At 37.8% G+C, this 19,199-nt stretch overlaps 1 protein-coding gene across 1 annotated transcript in view; it reads left to right on the plus strand.

The window, feature by feature from the left end:
- Positions 1-11,241, plus strand: part of PATL1 (PAT1 homolog 1, processing body mRNA decay factor) — a 29,971-nt gene extending 18,730 nt beyond the window's left edge. The window contains exons 13-19 of the mRNA XM_076001844.1: positions 325-384; positions 1,429-1,577; positions 3,487-3,646; positions 8,054-8,209; positions 8,913-9,004; positions 9,095-9,244; positions 9,571-11,241. Coding sequence (XP_075857959.1) covers positions 325-384; positions 1,429-1,577; positions 3,487-3,646; positions 8,054-8,209; positions 8,913-9,004; positions 9,095-9,244; positions 9,571-9,592 — 789 coding nt within the window. The 3' untranslated portion in view covers positions 9,593-11,241. The remainder of the gene's footprint in view (positions 1-324; positions 385-1,428; positions 1,578-3,486; positions 3,647-8,053; positions 8,210-8,912; positions 9,005-9,094; positions 9,245-9,570) is intronic.
- Positions 11,242-19,199: the final 7,958 nt, after the last annotated feature.

The following is a 19,199-nucleotide window of genomic DNA, read 5'->3' on the forward strand; positions in this document are numbered from 1 at the left end:
GAGGCAGAAGGATCACTTGAGCCCAGGAGTTAGAGGTTGCTGTGAGCTAGGCTGATGCCACAGCACTCTAGCCCAGGCAACAGAATGAGACTCTGTCTCAAAATAATAATAATAATTATTATTAATAATATAATTTAATTAATATAATAAATATAATAATTTGTAAGCTGTATGACCTTTGTCCACACTAGTATTGTTTTAGATTATTAACTTTCAGAGAATCAATTCTCTGCTTAGAATTGTCACAGATGAACCTATAGATGCACACTAAATTGTTTTTAACAGAGGTTAAGAGTTCACATTGAATAGTCTTGTCTTTTTTAGGAGACAAAAGAAAAACAGGTTCGAGACAAGAGAAGAAAAACCCTTGTCATAATTGAGAAAGTAAGTTTTAGAATCTGTTGCTATAGTTAGTTTCAAGTAAGGAACTGTCAAATGTATGTGTACACAAGAACTGGAAGAATGAGCGATCTGTGATTTTAATTAATAAATATATTCTTGTTAAGTGACTACTGTGTACCAGAGCACTCTAGAAAGGATTTAGGTGTACCTTGCCTATGGCATCTTGGAAAGAACACTTCAGTTAAAGTTAGAAGTACTGTTTTTTTTGTGCAAGCTAATTCAGTTAATAGCAGAGGATCTTTAGGCAGGTCACTTTCCTAAGCCTGATAAAAGGAGAATAAAAAATCACATTGTCCCACCCGTGAATTAATTAAGTCAATTTAAGTCAGTTCTTAGCTATTTATTGGGCACTCCCTGGGTGTTGGGCACTATTCTGGGTGCTGAGGAAAATGAGATAAAATATATATAATTGGTTTAAAAACATAAATACCACATTGCAAGGCCATAGACCATACTGGTTAAGAGTACAGACTCTAGACACAGCTTGCAAATTTCCATTTCTAACTGAGTCTGTGACTTGGGGCAAGTTATTTAACCTTTCTGTGTGTCCTCAGTTTCTTCATCTGTAAAAATGGAGATGATAATTGTATTTGAGTTGTGGTGAGTATTTGGTGACTGAGTACATGAAAAGTGCTTAGAACAGTGGCTAGCACCCCGTGGAAAAATTATTATCATTTTTATAAATATAAGGTACTTTCTTGTGGCAATAATACAGATTATTATATATTTCAGTGCTGTTGTTGCTGCTAGAAGATTGGAAAGTGTAATTATTTCACTATTTTTACCTGCTAGATTAGAGGCCAGAGAGGGACAAAGAATTATGTTTGAAGGATCTTTTAAATTATTTTATTATATTTTTCTGCATTTAAAAGAGTACCCTTTTTTAAATTTCAATTTTACTATAGTGATTTTCCATTCTTTTATTTAAGACTATTATCTAATAGTCCTAAACTGTGAAGTTGATTATCTAATACTCTGTGAACCTGACCTAGCATGCTGTGTCCTGCTTTGTGTCTACCTTCTTAGACCTATAGTTTACTCCTTGATGTAGAAGATTATGAGAGGCGTTATCTCCTAAGTCTTGAAGAAGAGCGACCTGCCTTGATGGATGAAAGAAAGCACAAAATTTGTAGCATGTATGACAACTTAAGGGGTAAATTGCCTGGACAGGAGAGGTAAGTATTGTGTACTTTGAGGAAACCATGTGACCAACTAGACTCCTTCCTTTACCAAACTGAGCATTACACATTTCTACCTTTTAGGTACCCTTACCTACCATCTCTGTAGGCTCAGAATCTATCTTTTCAGCCTAACTCAAACACTACTTCATATAAAACGTTTTATAATTTTTCCCAGCCAGGAAGAATAATCTCTGTCCTGAATTCATTTATTCAACAAATACATATTCAGTATCTTCTAGGAACTATGCTGGGTACTGGAGATGCAAGGGGGAACATTACCGAGTGTGTGTGTGTTTGTTTTTGAGATAGAGTCTTGCTTTGTTGCCCAGGCTAGAGTGAGTGCCGTGGTGTCAGCCTAGCTCACAGCAACCTCAAACTCCTGGGCTCGAGCAGTCCTGCTGCCTCAGCCTCCCGGGTAGCTGGGACTACAGGCATGCACTACCATGCCCAGCTAATTTTTTCTATATATATTAGTTGGCCAATTAATTTCTTTCTATTTATAGTAGAGACGGGGTCTCGCCCTTGCTCAAGCTGGTTTCAAACTCCTGACCTCCAGCAATCCACCTGCCTCAGCCTCCCAGAGTGCTAGGATTACAGGCGTGAGCCACCCTGCCCGGCCTGGATTTTTGTTTTTGAGCTTTTATGAGTACCAGGTTTATTGTACCTGGTTTATGACTACCAGCATGGTCAACCTTGTAATCTTTTTGTATTTGCTTTTTTACTAAGTTGGGAAGTATAAACATTTAAACTCTTTAACAGTAATCTTTTTCTTTGCATCTCTGTCATCTCTCTCACACCCACTGTCTGCAGTAGAATCTTAGTAATGGTAAATGTTCTATAAATCCTAAGTATTTATTTGATGAATACAAGAGGGCTACATCTCCTGAGAACTCCCTTTCCCTTTGCCCATTTAAGAGAATTGTTGATCCTTCTAAACTAGGACATACACAAAACAGAAAATAAAAGCATCCTCTTTTCAACACACCTTGTCCAGAATTGAGCTGACAGAAGACTGGTTGAATAAATATAGTTTATCCATAGATTGGAATGTTACGAGCCATTAAAATGTATGTAGTTGTCTTTTTTGCACCCTTCCATGTGCTCTCCCTTTGCTGGACAATGGTCTGGTCATCATCTGTGATGTAAAATGTTACTATATATTCATTTATTTATATTTTTATATTTATCGTAAATATATTTGTTTTTATATTTTTATCATATTTATATTTGATATATTTGTTAAAGTATATTTATATGTATATTTATTAACACGGAAAAGTGTTTACAAAAAGTTGTTGAGTGAAAAACAATTCTATGGACTCTTTTTTTTTATGAAAGGAAAAAATATGTAATACACAGCAAAAGGAAAAGGGTTCTTTTTTTTCCTTTTTTTTATTATTATTTTTTTATTTCATCATATTATGGGGGTACAAATATAGTTAAGGTTACATATATTGCCCTTGCCACTCCTCTCCCCCCACTGAGTCAGAGCTTCAAGCGTGTCCATCCTCCAAACAAAAAGGTTCTTAAAAATGACACTAATAAAACAAACTTGAGATTATGAAATTCTTTATGCTTATATATTTTTTAGATAATTGCTCTGTTAACTAAGTGACATTTGTATAGTCGCCTAAAACTTAATAAAGAAAATGAATGCGTATGGTTTGGCCAAGTTTTTTTGACATGATGTGTCAAATGATGATTCTTGACATTTATAAAACATGAAAAATCACCTTTTATTATTTGGTTAAGAGTTGGAGAAATAATTTTATTTTGTAGTACAAATCATTATAGAGTGAAAATGAATGAAATATATTCACTTAGTAACATCTAAGAGGGAAAAAAATGAGGGTTTCTTACATTGCTCTTGTTGACCTAAGTTGGCTTTTTTCTTCCCTTGCAGGCCAAGTGATGACCACTTTGTACAGATCATGTGTATCCGAAAAGGGAAGAGAATGGTTGCCCGTATTCTTCCTTTCCTCTCCACAGAGCAAGCAGCTGACATTCTCATGACAACAGCCAGGAACCTCCCTTTCCTTATCAAGAAGGATGCACAAGATGAGGTGACCCACCATGTGGGATATCTTTCCTTTGGGTCCTTATAGTTGATAAAATTTCTAGAAGCCAAACTTCTTTTTCTCCCCCTCTTCCCTTTTGTGTTCATTTAATCTTGGGCAGTATGATTTGGTTATTTAAAGCAAAACCTTAAGTACTCCAGGCTTGTTTTTTTTTTTTTTTGAGACAGAGTCTCGCTTGTTGACCAGGCTAGAGTGAGTGCCGTGGCGTCTAGCTCACAGCAACCTCAAACTCCTGGGCTCAAGCAATCCTTCTGCCTCAGCCTCCCGAGTAGCTGGGACTACAGGCATGTGCCACCATGCCTGGCTAATTAGTTGGCCAATTAATTTCTTTTCTATTTATAGTAGAGACGGGGTCTTGCTCTTGCTCAGGCTGGTTTCGAACTCCTGACCTCGAGCAATCCGCCCGCCTCAGCCTCCCAGAGTGCTAGGATTACAGGCGTGAGCCACCGCGCCCGGCTCAGGCTTGTATTTTTAATCCCATTTTGGTTGAACAGACTGTGTTTCTAAACATGAGGAAAGCGATAATTCTGTCTTACTTGACATAGTTGTGAAGATACAGTCTATATCAGAATTAATGTGGGAAACCAATAATCTAGTTCTACCTCAAACTGCTGAATCAGAATTTACAGGAGGAGGATCAGGGCCTCTGTATCTTTAACAAGATTCTAGCTGAATCTGCTATTCACTGAAGTTTGAAAACCTCTAGTCTTGGTTACTTTGCTCAATATAAAGTATCCCTCACTGGACTGTTATCAATAGCTTAACATAGCCAGTAGACGTAGTTGAATGTTGTCCCACAGGAATTGGGCCAGCCTTTAAATAAATTTTTATTGTGATCTAAACTAGGCTGGAATTTGAAACATGGTTATCAAGTTTATTAAGTTAATTCTTGGATAGAGTTTCTCTCTGCTTATCCCTGTCATAGCACTTGAAAGATTAGCAAAATTTAAAATAGTCTTCAAGTTCAAAACCAGAAATAGACAAGAGTAGGACAAAGAACTGGCCATTAATTGGTCTGAGATTCAGAATATAAAATGTATGGGGGTGAACCTGTTATTATAGGCTACAAGTTAAGTAATAACCACCTGGGTAATTAGTCCCCAGAAAACAAAGGATGCCAAGATACCTTTTAATGCTATCCTATGAGTTAGAAATTATTCCTTCTGTATACCCTTGAAATGTTAGCATCTGCAGAAGAAATGAATGAGTTTAGATCTCATTGGAAAAAGTGAAATGGGATGAGACAAGTATATTTTTTAAATATTCCATAAATGAATTGGAGAGAAGTCTAAGGATTTGAGGTTTATCCTAGGGAATAAAAAGGACCAGACTGAAAAGTAACAGCTACTGTGCAGCATATAAAAGTTTTGTAGACAATGAGGCAAGCACAAACTCATCAATGGAAACAAGTTTGTTTTTTTTTTTTTTTTTTTTTTTTGAGACAGAGTCTCGCTTTGTTGTCCAGGCTAGAGTGAGTGCCGTGGCGTCAGCCTAGCTCACAGCAACCTCAAACTCCTGGGCTCGAGCAATCCTTCTGCCTCAGCCTCCCGAGTAGCTGGGACTACAGGCATGAGCCACCATGCCCGGCTAATTTTTTTATATATATATATCAGTTGGCCAATTAATTTCTTTCTATTTTTAGTAGAGACGGGGTCTCGCTCTTGCTCAGGCTGGTTTTGAACTCCTGACCTTGAGCAATCCGCCCGCCTCGGCCTCCCAAGAGCTAGGATTACAGGCGTGAGCCACCGCGCCCGGCCAAGTTTGAGTGAGCTTTATTCATTCAGCAAATAGTTACTGAATATTTCTATGTTCCAGGCATTATCTTACATCCAAAAATAAAGCACCTAATAAGTACTAGTTCTAGATGCTAAAAGATAGGAATACAAAAACACCTGCCTTCATGGAGCTTACCTGCTAGTGAGGAAAACTTGTTAAATATAAACTTTGAGTTTTTGCCTATATACATTAAAAAGTGATGGACCACATCTCCAAATACCATTTTCTTGAATTAATAGCTAGTTTCATGGCTGAAGCATGAAATGTACAAGACATCCTGGAATATCTTGTGCAAGTAAGCAAGGAAACTAATAGATTACTAGGGTCCTGTCTAAAAGCATGCACAAACCAATGTAAAATAAAAAGGCTCATATTGTCCAAAAGTGGGATAATTTGCATCCGAAAGAAAAATTACAGCAGTGGACTAAAATGAATATCAAACACATTTAATTTAATGAGTTAATGATACCAAAAGTATATTGATTACCTTTGGAGATTATAGGGCCATCAACTCATTATTCTGAAAATAGATAAATAAAGGAAAAGAAGCATTTTTCCTGCCTTTCCATTACAACCAAATGTCATAATTAGAGGGTTCTATGTAGAGGAATTTCAGCTAATAAATGCAAAAGAAATGATAAAATTAGAAAATAACTTTTTGTAAACTCTAATGGAAAAGCAATCAATCAATCTAGACAGCAGTCATTATTATCTGCTAAAAGCATTAGGTAAAAAGTGGGTGGGGAACTTTACAATGGCTGGCAACACCTGAACCTACTACTGCATTGTGAATACCACTAAGAATGGGATAACAAAGTACTATGTGCCTTTTTATGTAACACAATAGAAAGCACACAGCTCTATTCATGAAGTTTTTTTCTTGCATGCCTCTCTCACCCCCTGTTGAACCTGAATCTAATGAAAACTGTAGTTTTTCTAACTATAAGTTTATGGGAGAAACAGTAACAGAACCTAAGTGACACCACAGAGATGCAGTTAGCCAGATCCAAACTATGAGAAAATGACCTAGTTTCTTCAACAAATAAATGAGAAAAGGAGTTGGGCAGTGGAAAAGGATCATTAAACATTTTAAAAGCCTTGTCAGACAAATGGAACGTGTGGATCTTGTTTGAATCATAATTAGAACAGATTAGCTGCTAAAAGATATTTTTGAGATAATTGGAGAAACTTGAATTTGGAGTAAATAATACTAAAAAATTGTCCAGGTATGGTGGCTCATGCCTATAATCCTAGCACTCTGAGAGGCCAAGGTGGGAGGATTGCTTGAGCTCAGGAATTCAAGACCAGCCTGAGCAAGAGCAAGACCCCATTGCTACTAAAATAGAAAAATTGGCACGCACCTGTAGTCCCAGCTACTCAGAGGCTGAAGCAGGAGGATTGCTTGAGCCCAGGAGTTTGAGGTTGCAGTGAGTTATGATGATGCCATTGCACTCTACACAGGGTGACAGAGCAAGGACTCTATCTCAAAAAAAATTTATTGTTAATTTTGTTAGGTGTGATATTGTGAGAGATTTTGTTAGAGATGCAAACAAGTATTTTTGGATGAAATGATATGATATAAAGGAACATAGATTTAATAAGATTGGTAAAATCTCGATAATTTGTTTTTGAGTTGGGTAGTGAGTATATGAACGTCATTATACTGTTCTTTGTACTTTTGTTTTAAAATGTTCATGATAAAAGCTTTGTTTATTTAAAGTACCACAAAAAGTGTTTTACTCTCTCTTCTTGGATACCCTTTATAGTAAAACCAGCCATCGCTTTTTATATCACGGGCATTGAGTGCCTGGAAGCACTCTTGATTTCCTTTTATAATAATATATTATAGTTATTTATGTTGTAAATTATATAATATAGTTATTTATATTAATAGCTGCATATTTTAACTTTCCAGTCTGGGCCACATGCAAAAAGAAGTGAATGACCAGAAGGCTAGAATTCAACAGCCAGAGGGTCGTCTTCTAGCTACTAGCTATATGACTCTGAACACTGTGTTTATGACCACTTAGCTTCTCTAAAAATTGTTTAATCATTTATCCATTTCTTAATTGAGCTATTATAAAAATAAAACAAGATACAATTGAGTCTGAAAATACTTCTCAGTAATTCTGTAGTGCTCTGAATTTAACCTATCTTAGACTGCTTCTCACAAAATTTTGAAATTGCCAATTACCCACATCTTTCCCACTGTACTTAAGATACCTGAGAGTCTGTGTCCTATTTATCATTTGTTTTTAGCCCACAGTGCCTGCCATATTGTAGGCATTTAAATATGTGTGGAATTAGCATGATTAGCATACTGATGATTTTATCATGAGTCTTGGTATGTATTTGGAAATGATTTTACACCCTCAGTTCACACAAAGTGGTGGCATTTCCAATGCAAATTGAAATGAAAAAGTTCCTAGTAGGTACCTTAGAATCCATTGTTAAGACTCTGGTCATATCTGCTAAGCTCATCACCTCATTTTTCTTAAATCTTGCCTTAAGTGGTTGAGTATATGACTGAGCGTCCTTCGATCCATGCCCACAGATGGAGGGTAACTGAAGTAACCAGTTGCCAGAATGTAATGTTTTTATATTTACTTCTTGTAGGTGCTGCCATGCTTATTGAGTCCCTTCTCTCTCCTCCTCTATCATCTTCCATCAATGACTGTCACCAGCCTTCTGCAACAGCTAATGAACCTACCTCAAAGTGCAGCTGCACCAGCACCCTCCAATCCTCACCTCACTGCTGTGCTCCAAAACAAGGTATTCTTGTCCTTTTATGTTCCTGAAATTTGTGAAGTGTTTAAATTTGAGTTATAGATAAAAATAATGGCTATGGCAACTTGTAAAACAAGGGTTATTTCAGTTGGGAGTTACAGTAAGCTCCTATTAACAAGGCTAGAAATAGCAGTGGTGTCAACAAAATAGGACTTTATCCATCTCAAGTGAAATAAATGTAGATATAGAGAACCTCCACAGTGTCATTGGTGATCCAGGCTCCTTCAGTTTTTTTCCTCTGGCATTCTTAGCAGTAAGTAGCCTCCATACTCGTGATCCCTCATGGTCCAAGATGCTCATAGAATTCAAGACTTGTAATGCAGGGAGAAGGGTGGGTGTAGAGTGCAAAAAGGTATGGATTAGCTATCTATCCTCATTATTGGAACCTTTTCCAGGAGCTTTAACCAACAATTTCTATTTAAGCAGTGGCCAGAACATAGTCACATGGCCACACCTAACTGCAGGGAAGGCTTGAAAATATCTTTAAGTTCACATCATTGTCACTACAAATAAAATCAGTTCTGATAATGGGGAGGAAGGCATATTAGGTAGGCAATTGCCGTAACAGTATAAATAGTTGAATCTTGCATTTTATATTTTACTGGTGTTAGGTTAAAGTCCAGAGATTCATATGGGAAGCATAATATGGAAGAAAAAATATGAATTTGATTCCCTCTTTCTTTTGCAGTTTGGCCTGTCACTGCTCCTCATCCTTCTGAGCCGTGGGGAAGACCTACAGAGTTCAGACTCTGCCACGGAATCAACACAAAATAATCAGTGGTCAGTATGGGCTGTTACTTCCCTTAAGATCTTTTAGGTAATCTTTTAAATTTTTTTTCTCATATAGTTATTATGTTTTTTCCTTATCAGGACAGAGGTGATGTTCATGGCAACCCGAGAACTTCTACGGATTCCCCAAGCAGCCCTGGCCAAGCCAATCTCTATACCCACAAACCTAGTATCCCTCTTTTCTCGCTATGTTGACCGGCAGAAACTGAACTTGCTGGAGACAAAGCTGCAGTAAGTTTGGAACAGGAGAGTTCCATATCTCACTAAAGTTGGCACTTTAGAAGTTTATGATTGTGGGTGGGGTGGGGGGGATAAAACTTAATTTGGTAGAAGAGATTGATATTTATTAACTATTTGTGGATCTACTAGATATAAAACACTGTACTGGGTACAATAGTGCCCTCAGAAGTTGACTACATGCTAAGAGTAAAGAAATATCTTGGATGTTTTGTTATGAGAATGCTTAACAAGGATGTAACTTTAACACATAAGATTACCTTCTGTTTTAACTCATTTATACAAACGAGTCTCCTTTCTCTCTTTCTTTATACCCATAGGCTAGTTCAGGGGATACGATAAAAGATCTCCAAATGTGTCCTGTACCTCCTTTTGGCTGCCACCTGCACTGCTGCCATCACCAATGGAGTGTTTTTAATGAGGGAGGGAAGGTAGCTTATTCCCCAAAGCAAAGTCTTGTGGGATCAATTCCGGTTCACAGGGGTTGTCTCTAATCTAAATGCCAGATATTTCCCCACTGCTCTGTGAAATTTGGCTGGGTGATACTTCTGCTGGTTTCTTCTTTACATTCTATGTTACAATTCTGCATGTTCTACTTTTACTCAATTTTGCATTTTCTTTGCCCTAGATACACAAATATAATCTCTCCCTCTATCTCACCACCACTATTCCAGTTCAGAGTAGATTATAGCCTGCCAAAGTATTCCTTCCTTCATCCTATTGAAGTCTTTCTTTTCATTGCCCCATATTAATATGACTATAGGAGAGCCAATTAAGTAGAAATCAAGATAGAGATATACATACACACACTCTACCCCTATACATACATATATGTGGCCTTCAGAGGATCCTTAAAGAATGAGTTTTAGATTGAAAAATATTTAGTTGACTTATACCTCTTCCAAACACAAACCAGCTGATGTGTTTTTAATGAGTTTCTATTCCATTTTGTAATTATTGGGTTCTACTTGTTTTAGTATAAATACAGGGTATGCAGCACATTTAATAAAATCAGAACTCTTAATTGGCTGATGGCCAGGTCTTGACTAAGTCCTTTTTCTCCTTTCCACCTGTATTTTCTTTGTTTCTGTCCACCTTAATGGAAACAGCACACGGTTACACCTTTTTTCTGCTACAACTACAGTTATCCCCTCAAGTGCATTCAAGATCACCCAGGATGATCCTCACTTATAGCCTGCTTTGGCAGTGTCACTTTTTGCACACTCGCTCTGTCTTCCTGAGACTCCTTCAGTAAGCCATGCTTTACTTCTCTCTTCTCCATTTTTATTTGGTGTCATGGGTAGGAACCTCCAAATGTAACTGTGGAAGCTAAGTTTGGCCTGCTTTGTTCTTCAGTCTCTGCACCATGGCAGAACTGCTGTCCTTGCTATTTCATCTCACCCAGGGCCCCTTCCCAGGCAGCCAGCGGCCTGGGTTTGAATGCTAGCGGGGACAGCCTGCCACGATCTTTTCTATTTACCCCTGTCCCGTTCAGCAATCAACTAAGATAAGGGGTTTTGATTCCTAGTGATAACAGCCCTGAAGAAAATTAAATCTGAATTAATTTTACATGACCGTCCTGATCTACTTTCTGCTGTCCTTACCTTTTTGAATGTAGTGGGGGGACAGGTTATGATAATTAAAGAGAATAAACATTTTGCACATACATGTATTGTACAACAGTAAGATCCTCTGTTATAACCAGCTGTCCTTGTTCACAGTCTCCATTTCTTCCCATTCTGTAGCCCCAGGCTCCACCAGCTGTTTCTCGGTGACATTTCCTAGCTTCCCTCTACCATCATCTACTGACGGTTTTCATTGCGCCTTTCCTACCTTCCCTTCATAACTGATCAAGTGAATACTTGATTATTATTTTTTCCTTACTGTGCATTATCTTTTTTGTTCAGTTCTAATTAATGAAAATAAAAGTTTCTAAATTTACATTTTTATAGGGTATTGTAAATAAAAACAAATTGTATACTTGATGAAAATGCGTGTCTGCCTTTCTACTTTCTTATTACTTTTGAACATGATTTTTAATGTGTTTTTAGCACATTTACATAGACTGGCAAACCTCTTGATGTTGGAGATGAGTAGGGGTATCATTACATAATGTTTTTGCCTTTTTTATTTTGTTGTGAGGAAGATAGATAAATATATTATTTGTATAGGGTAACTTTCCCATAAAAACCTATGGTGCCGGCTCAGAGTTTGGTGGCAGATATGCCTCTCTGAGCACGCCGGCGAAATAAAGCTGACTCTCCAAAAAAAAAAAAACCTATGGTGCCTTCAGTCCTACTCTCCCTCATTTTAACTACAAAACAGAATTATTAATATAAATTGTGGCAGGTATACTGTAGTTCATCCTTCCCTGTCCTGTTTCTCTGTAGGCAGCGGTGAATCTGTCCTCTGACTTCTAAGACACTCAAGTAGCCCAGTTTGGCACCTAGCTGCCCTCATGGTTAGTATTTCCTTAGCTCTGACTATGTACTGTCTCAAAATTCATCTCTTTAAAGGAGATGGGAAAATAAACTTACTATAATAATTATTTCAGACTTGAGTATCATTTTTACTCTAAACTACTCAAGATAAAACATTCAGCAAACAGAGAAAGGCAGAAAACAGTTTTAAATCTTAATGAGAGGAAGGGAGATAATTCAACATTATTGGGTGCCCACTTACATAAAGCTTATTTTTTTTCATGATGAGGGTCATGCTCCTTGAAGTTAAATAGCTTGCCCGAGGTGACACAGCTAATGGGCAGTAGAGCAGAGAATTCATGCAGGATATTATTGCTGTGAGGGATAAAATTACCTTCTGGTAAAAGATCCCACCTCTTAACATGAAAGAACACAGGTGTCATTAAATAGCCCTGCTTTGTTAGGGTGGACTGGCCCGGGGATGCCCTTACATTCCTCAAAAGAAATTTAAGTATTATATGTTTTGTAAGAATAAGGCTAAGAAGTGCATCTACTTTTATGAATATAACATAGCTTATATTACTAGTAATAATACCAGCTGATTTTTGAGTATAGAGTATGTACCTGATACTGTTCTAGATGCTTTAAAAGTTATTTTTAAGCCTCAAAGTACCCAATGAGGGCAATATTAACTTCCCGGTTAATGTACATCAACAATAATCAAAGTAGGTGATGTGCTAAAATACTTTACAGTATGGCACCGAGTTAAAAACTGATGTTAATGTATGTGATCTTATGTAAGACCCTGATGAATAATAGGTAATAAACCCTAATGGGTAACAGGTAACAGACTTGTGAATAATAGTGCACAAAAGAAAATGTAAGTGAATAATATTAAGAAGTTAACCACCCATGGTAATCAGAGAAATAAAAAAAAAATGTTTTTAACCTACTAAATTAATAAAAAGTTTAAAAATAATGCTAGTGAGGATTTGAAGCTGCCACTCACACTGGTAGGGGTAAATTTACATTTCTGGAAAGTACTTTGACAATGTGAAGAACTTCAAAAGTATTTATAGCCTTTGACCAATTTGCTTTTAGAAAGGAAAGATTACAAAGTGATATTTATCATAGCTCTATTTATAATAGAAGAATTAGAAATAGCCTAAATGTTCAACAGTATAATAATGGTTAAGTAAACAATATTCATGTGTCATGGACAATGAGAAATGCAGAATATTTAATCATAGAAAATGTTTATGATACAGTGAAAAAGTATATAGTATATATGATTCTAATCCAATTTTTTAAAGAAAAGTGTACATGATGAAAAAAAGAATATTGGAAAGATATGTTCCCAAAAGTTATTGGTGTCTCTGGATAGTAGGATTATGGAGAACTTTTTCTTTCACTTTTCACTAATTTCCAAATTTTCTGTAGAGAAAATGTATTGCTTATGTTCTTAGAAAATATTTTTTTTTTTTATTTCGGCATACTATGGGGGTACAGATTTTAAGGTTTCAAGAAATGCCCATTTCTCCCCCACCCCCCAAAAGTCTGAGTCTCCATCATGACCATCCCCTAGATGGTGTGCATCTCACTCATTATGTATGTATATACCCACCCCCTTCCCCCCTCCCACCTGCCCAATACCCTATTACTGTAGTACCTATGTGTCCACTTAGGTGCTACTCAGTTAATACCAGTTTGCTGGAGAATATATCTGGTGCTTGTTTTTCCATTCTTGGGATACTTCACTTAGTAGTATGGGTTCCAGCTCTAACCAGGAAAATATAAGATGTGCTATATCACCATTGTTTCTTAGAGAAAATATTTTTAATGAAAAATTGGTTTTGAAGAATTTAGCTCCATGGGGAAATACTAATATAATGTTTAGTAAAAATAGGTTCTGTATCTGTACATGACAATCTTTGTGGAGAAAAAAATATATGGGAAAAGAGAGTGCAATCAAGGATGACCAAATAGTGGTTGCCTTTAAGGAGAAATTTGTGGAGGATTTTGTGTGTAGGTGATTGTTCCTGTGTTTTCATGTTTTCCAAATTTGTCTTCAATGAGCATGTATTTTATTATAACCATAAAAGGGTTATTATCTAAAACCTGCTAAAATTAGTAGGTGTCTATTTCTGGGTCTAACAAGGCAAAAGTGTTTAATCTAGTGCTTGACTTCAGAGCCATTGCATTTGACTGTATAGCAAATTAATGTGCTAGGAGTCTAGAAAGTCATCAGAAAACAAGGCAATTATCCTGAGAGGTGTGGTCAGTTATTTTATTATGAACCTTTAAGATGATATACCAGTTGAGGGATCAAAGAACCATTTGAATAAATCCAAGCTGTATCACCCATATTTACACTAAATTACATTTTTTTCAAATTAGTTGTTAAATCACTAAGGTTGTCCTATTAAACATTAGGAAGACCAAGACATAACTTTCTGAATCTGATGGTCATCTACTTTTGGGGGTAATGAGTCCATCGTGTGAGAAGCAGAAGTGGGGAGATTGAAGGGGTCTTATTCTTTTCCTCTTCTCCCAACTGTGCTTAAATACATTAATATTGTGATCCCTAAGAAATTAGTATGTGGGCCGGGCGCGGTGGCTCACACCTGTAATCCTAGCATTCTGGGAGGCCAAGGCGGGCAGATTGCTCAAGGTCAGGAATTCAAAACCAGCCTGAGCAAGAGCGAGACCCTGTCTCTACTATAAATAGAAAGAAATTAATTGGCCAACTAATATATATTGAACAAATTAGCCGGGCATGGTGGTGCGTGCCTGTAGTCCCAGCTACTTGGGAGGCTGAGGCAGAAGGATTGCTTGAGCCCAGGAGTTTGAGGTTGCTGTGAGCTAGGCTGACACCATGGCACTCACTCTAGCCTGGACAACAAAGTGAGATTCTGTCTCAAAAAAAAAAAAAAAAGAAAAAGAAATTAGTATGTGGGTTTTTAGGAAGCAAATCTTTAATCTGATTCACTGTCTTGTAATTACCTAATAGCATTGTTTTGATGTCCTTCCTTCCTGCACCAGAGTTGTCTTGTGAATAGACTGCAGGTCTCATGACAGCCTCCGCTTTGCTTCTTATTTTTGCAAATGTTGCATGTAAGGCTGTTCTGAGGAGCTTGTTTGTTATTCAGCGTGACTCTCCAAGATTCCAGTTTAGACAAGTTCATTCTCCAAAGCAATGAAATCAGACTTGAGATCTGAGAAATATCTAGATGGGCGGTTAAGTAATCAGTAATGTGTATACTTGTGAATATACCATATCTTAAATTGGTTAGATTGTACCAATCTAAAGAATGAGAAAAAAACTACATATAAGTAACAGAGAAGATATCTGAAATTCCACCCCCTAGAAAAACCACTATTAAGAGTTTATTGCCCTACAAGTGATTTCTCCATACATATGCATACATAGATTTATAGTTATTTTTACCTTTTTTTCTCTTAATACCTCATGAACATGCTTCTATGTCAGTGTATAGAGAGCTACACTGGGGTTTTTTTGTTTTTTGAGACAGAGTCTCGCTCTGTTGCCCGGGCTAGAGTGCCATGGCATCAGCCTAGCTCACAGCAACCTCAAACTCCTGGGCTTAAGGGATCCTCCTGCCTCAGCCTCCCTGGTAACTGGGACTACAGGTATACTACATGGTAGCCACCATGCCCGGCTAATTTTTTCTATATATATTTTTAGTTGTCCTGATAATTTCTTTCAATTTTTAGTAGAGATGGGGTCTCACTCTTGCTCAGGCTGGTCTCAAACTTCTGACCTCAAGCGAGCCTCCCACCTTGGCCTCCCAGAATGCTAGGATTACAGGTGTGAGCCACCACGCCCAGCCTACACTGTTTTTTTTGATGGTCAGGTGGTATTCCACTGTGTTTCATTGTGCCGTCATTTATCTAATGGCTCCCTAGTTAATAGGATTCAATCTTCAATTACTTTTTGTCAGTCACAGTTCTTCATCCAACAGTGAACAAAAGGTAAATCCACAATATCACTTTAGATTTCTATGGCTATTTTATAGTGTACAAAAAACCTACATTCAGGCCGGGCATGGTGTCTTACACCTGTACTCCTAGCACTCTGGGAGGCTGAGACAGGAGGATTGCTCAAGGTCAGGAGTTCAAAACCAGCCTGAGCAAGAGCAAGACCCCATCTCTACCAAAAATATAAATTAATTGGCCAACTAAAAATATATAGAAAAAATTAGCCAGGCATGGTGGTGCATGCCTGTAGTCCCAGCTACTTGGGAGGCTGAGGCAGAAGGATTGCTTGAGCCCAGGAGTTTGAGGTTGCTGTGAGCTAGGCTGATGCCACAGCACTCTAGCCTGGGCAATAGAGTGAGTTTCTGTCTCAAAAAAAAAAAAAAGAAAAGAAACCATACATTCATTTTCTAAAACAGCCATCTCTATGACCTTTTGAAATAGGATGGGCAACTATAGTATAGTACCAAAACTAGATCAGCAAGACCTTCCATCTGGTAACGACTAAAACTGGGATTTAAACTTTAAGTTTAGTCTAGTGTCCTGACTGCAAGAAAGCTACTATTCCTGGACACATGCTTCACAGAAGAGCAGCTGAAAAGCTGCAAGACTTTATAATGTTGCATCTGCAATCTCTTCTGATTGGATTTTAATGCCTTCACTTTCAGTAGGCAAATTAAGCAGTCGCCTCTCAGTAATATCAAAGCAGGCAATTCACCCCTGTGAGGGGTCGAGTCATGGTATTGCACACCTGCAAGGCCCTGCACCCCCAGTGAAGCCAGAAGCAACATCCGGCTTCTAGAAACTGTTGCTTGCTTGCCATGGAAACTGTTGGTTGCTTGCTTGTTTGCGCCAACTTTGCATTGTTCAAACCCCTGTATAGTGGGGCTGCCAGCCAACCAATCATGTTAAAGGTCAATGCATGATCCACGCGTGATCAGCCAATGCATAGCGTATGCACCATAGGGATAAAAGACACGCTGCAACCCCGGTCGGGGTCCTTGCCTGCGAGAGTGGCCACTGCGTTGGTGCTCAAGGCTTGGACCCTGGATAGCCAGAAAATAAACTCCTCTTGTGTGTTTGTGAAAAAAAAAAAAAAAAAAAGCAGGCAATTCAGGTCATAATTATCAGGACCAATTGCCATATATAAGGACCAGAGTCACAGGGATGCAACTGTCAATCATCTGTATGATCCTTCTGGTTTAAATATTATAAAGAGAAAAAAACTTGCTTCCACTCTTTCTCCTTTCCAATATTTTGAAATGCATTTTTCTACATTAGATATATTCAATCATAGGTGATTAGTGTGTTCATTAATTCACTGCATTAATATGTGAGCTTCACAAATGCAGACATAGTCTGTGTTGTTCACAGCTGACCCAAAACCCAACACAAGGTCAACACCTAGCAGGCATCCAACAGACTATGTATGAATATGCAAAAGACATCACTGATCATGAAATAGTTAAACTATTAAGAGAGCTTAAAGGGGTTATTCAGAGAACGGACCTTGATGTAATAAATTCATTTATGTGTGCAAGGCCCATTTCAAAATACACTGTTACTCATTTTATCACAGCAACTTCTAGGTTAGGAACAATTTGATAACATAACTCAGGCAAGCACTTGCGTGTCCCACATTACTCCAGGTACAGCGGTGAGTAAAACAAAACAGCCCCTATTCTGGTGTCGCCCATGATCTGAGGGGAATACTTAACAGTGATAAGTACTAAGGAGAGAAAGTGAATCCATAGTGGGTGAGGGGGAATTGTACTGTAGTCAGGCCTCGATGAGCAAGGGACATTTAAACAAATGTGAATAATGAGAAGAGGACAGCCGTGCAAAGTTTGGAAGAGCATCCCAAGCAAAATGAAAAAGGTGACCATGTCTGTGACATGAGAATGAGTTTGGGGAATTCAAGGAACCACAGAAAGTTAGTGTTGCTGGAGTAAAGGGTGTGGGACAGAGAGTGACCACACAGGGCCTTGAAGGGATTTATTTTCTCATTGAAGTGAAAAGCCTTTGCAGAATTTTTATGTAAAAAAATACAAAACAAAACATCATCTGATTTATGCTTTTAAAAATCCGTCTGCTGTATGGAGATGGAAATAGACAACAGGAGGGAGCACTTTTCAGAGAGCTGCATACTATTAATATTATCCCTGTTCTACATGATGAGGAGACTGGGCCTTTATTTATTTATTTATTTATATTTTTTTGTTCCCACCCAGCACTGTAAATAGACTGGGCCTTTAAAAGGCAAAGTCACTTTGGGAATATTTTCTTCCAAATACATTTAGAATAGCATTTACTTTTGGAAGTGTTTAGGCAAGTGGGATTGGGATAAGGACATAGGAAACTGGTCATTTTGAATTTCTTATGTTGAGTGGTGGATTTACTAGTATTAGTTTTACGATCATGCTTCATAACTTTTATATAGCATATATATTTTGTATATATTAAGGACTGAATTGTGTCCCCCTGAAAACTCATGTTAAAGTTCTAACCCCTAGTACCTTAAAATGTGACTGTATTTGAAGACAGGTTCTTCAGTGGTAATTTAGTGAAAACAAGGTAATTAGGGTGGGCCCAAATCCATTATGACTGGTGTCTATAAAAAGGAGATGATGACACAGGAAGACAGCCATCTAAAAACCAAGGAGGGAGAGCTCAGAAGAAATCAACCCTGCTAACACCTTGATCTTGGACTTCCAGCCTTCAAAATTGTGAAAATTTCTGTTGTTTAAGCTACCCAGGTGGTAGCACTTTGTTATAGTAGCCCTAGCAAACTAATAAACATAGGTGTCAAATATTTCATCATTAAATTTTTTAAATTGTTTTTAAAAATCCATGAGATAGAAGAATATATACCAAACAGTTAACAATGGTCATTTCTGGAAGCTGTGATGCTAGGGAATTTTCATTTTGTAAATTTATGTTTCTGAGCCCTTTTAAATCCTTTATGATAAATATATAATAGGTTTATATCTGAAGGAAGGAAGAAAAGAAAGAGAATGTGGACGAGACTTGTCCAAGATCACAGTGAATGAGCAGTGGTAGACAAGGAAAACCCGAATTACAGTTGTAGTCATTTTTCTACCACTTCTCCACCAATAGAGAAGTAAGAAGGCATGTGTGGGTCTTCCAAAAATGTTCCTTAAAAGAGAAGAACTACCCTTTTGTCCTCCCTTCCCTCTTTTTTTTTTTTTTTTGAAACAGAGTCTCACTTTGTTGCCCAGGCTAGAGTGAGTGCCATGGCATTCTTTCTATTTATAGTAGAGACGGGTCTCGCTCTTGCTCAGGCTGGTTTTGAACTCCTGACCTTGAGCAATCCACCAACTTCAGCCTCCCAGAGTGCTAGGATTACAGGCGTGAGCCACCACGCCCGGCGTCCCTTCCCTCTTGCCTCCTAGAATGCAGTTGTAATGACTAGAGCTACCTTGGGTCAAAAGGTAATAACAGAAACAACATACAGTGGAGGAGAAAGAAGTCTGTGTCTCTGAAAGACTTCAGTGAGTCACCTTACCAACCCT

This window comes from Microcebus murinus, chromosome 4 (genome assembly GCF_040939455.1).
Source record: "Microcebus murinus isolate Inina chromosome 4, M.murinus_Inina_mat1.0, whole genome shotgun sequence".
Lineage (NCBI taxonomy): Eukaryota > Metazoa > Chordata > Mammalia > Primates > Cheirogaleidae > Microcebus > Microcebus murinus.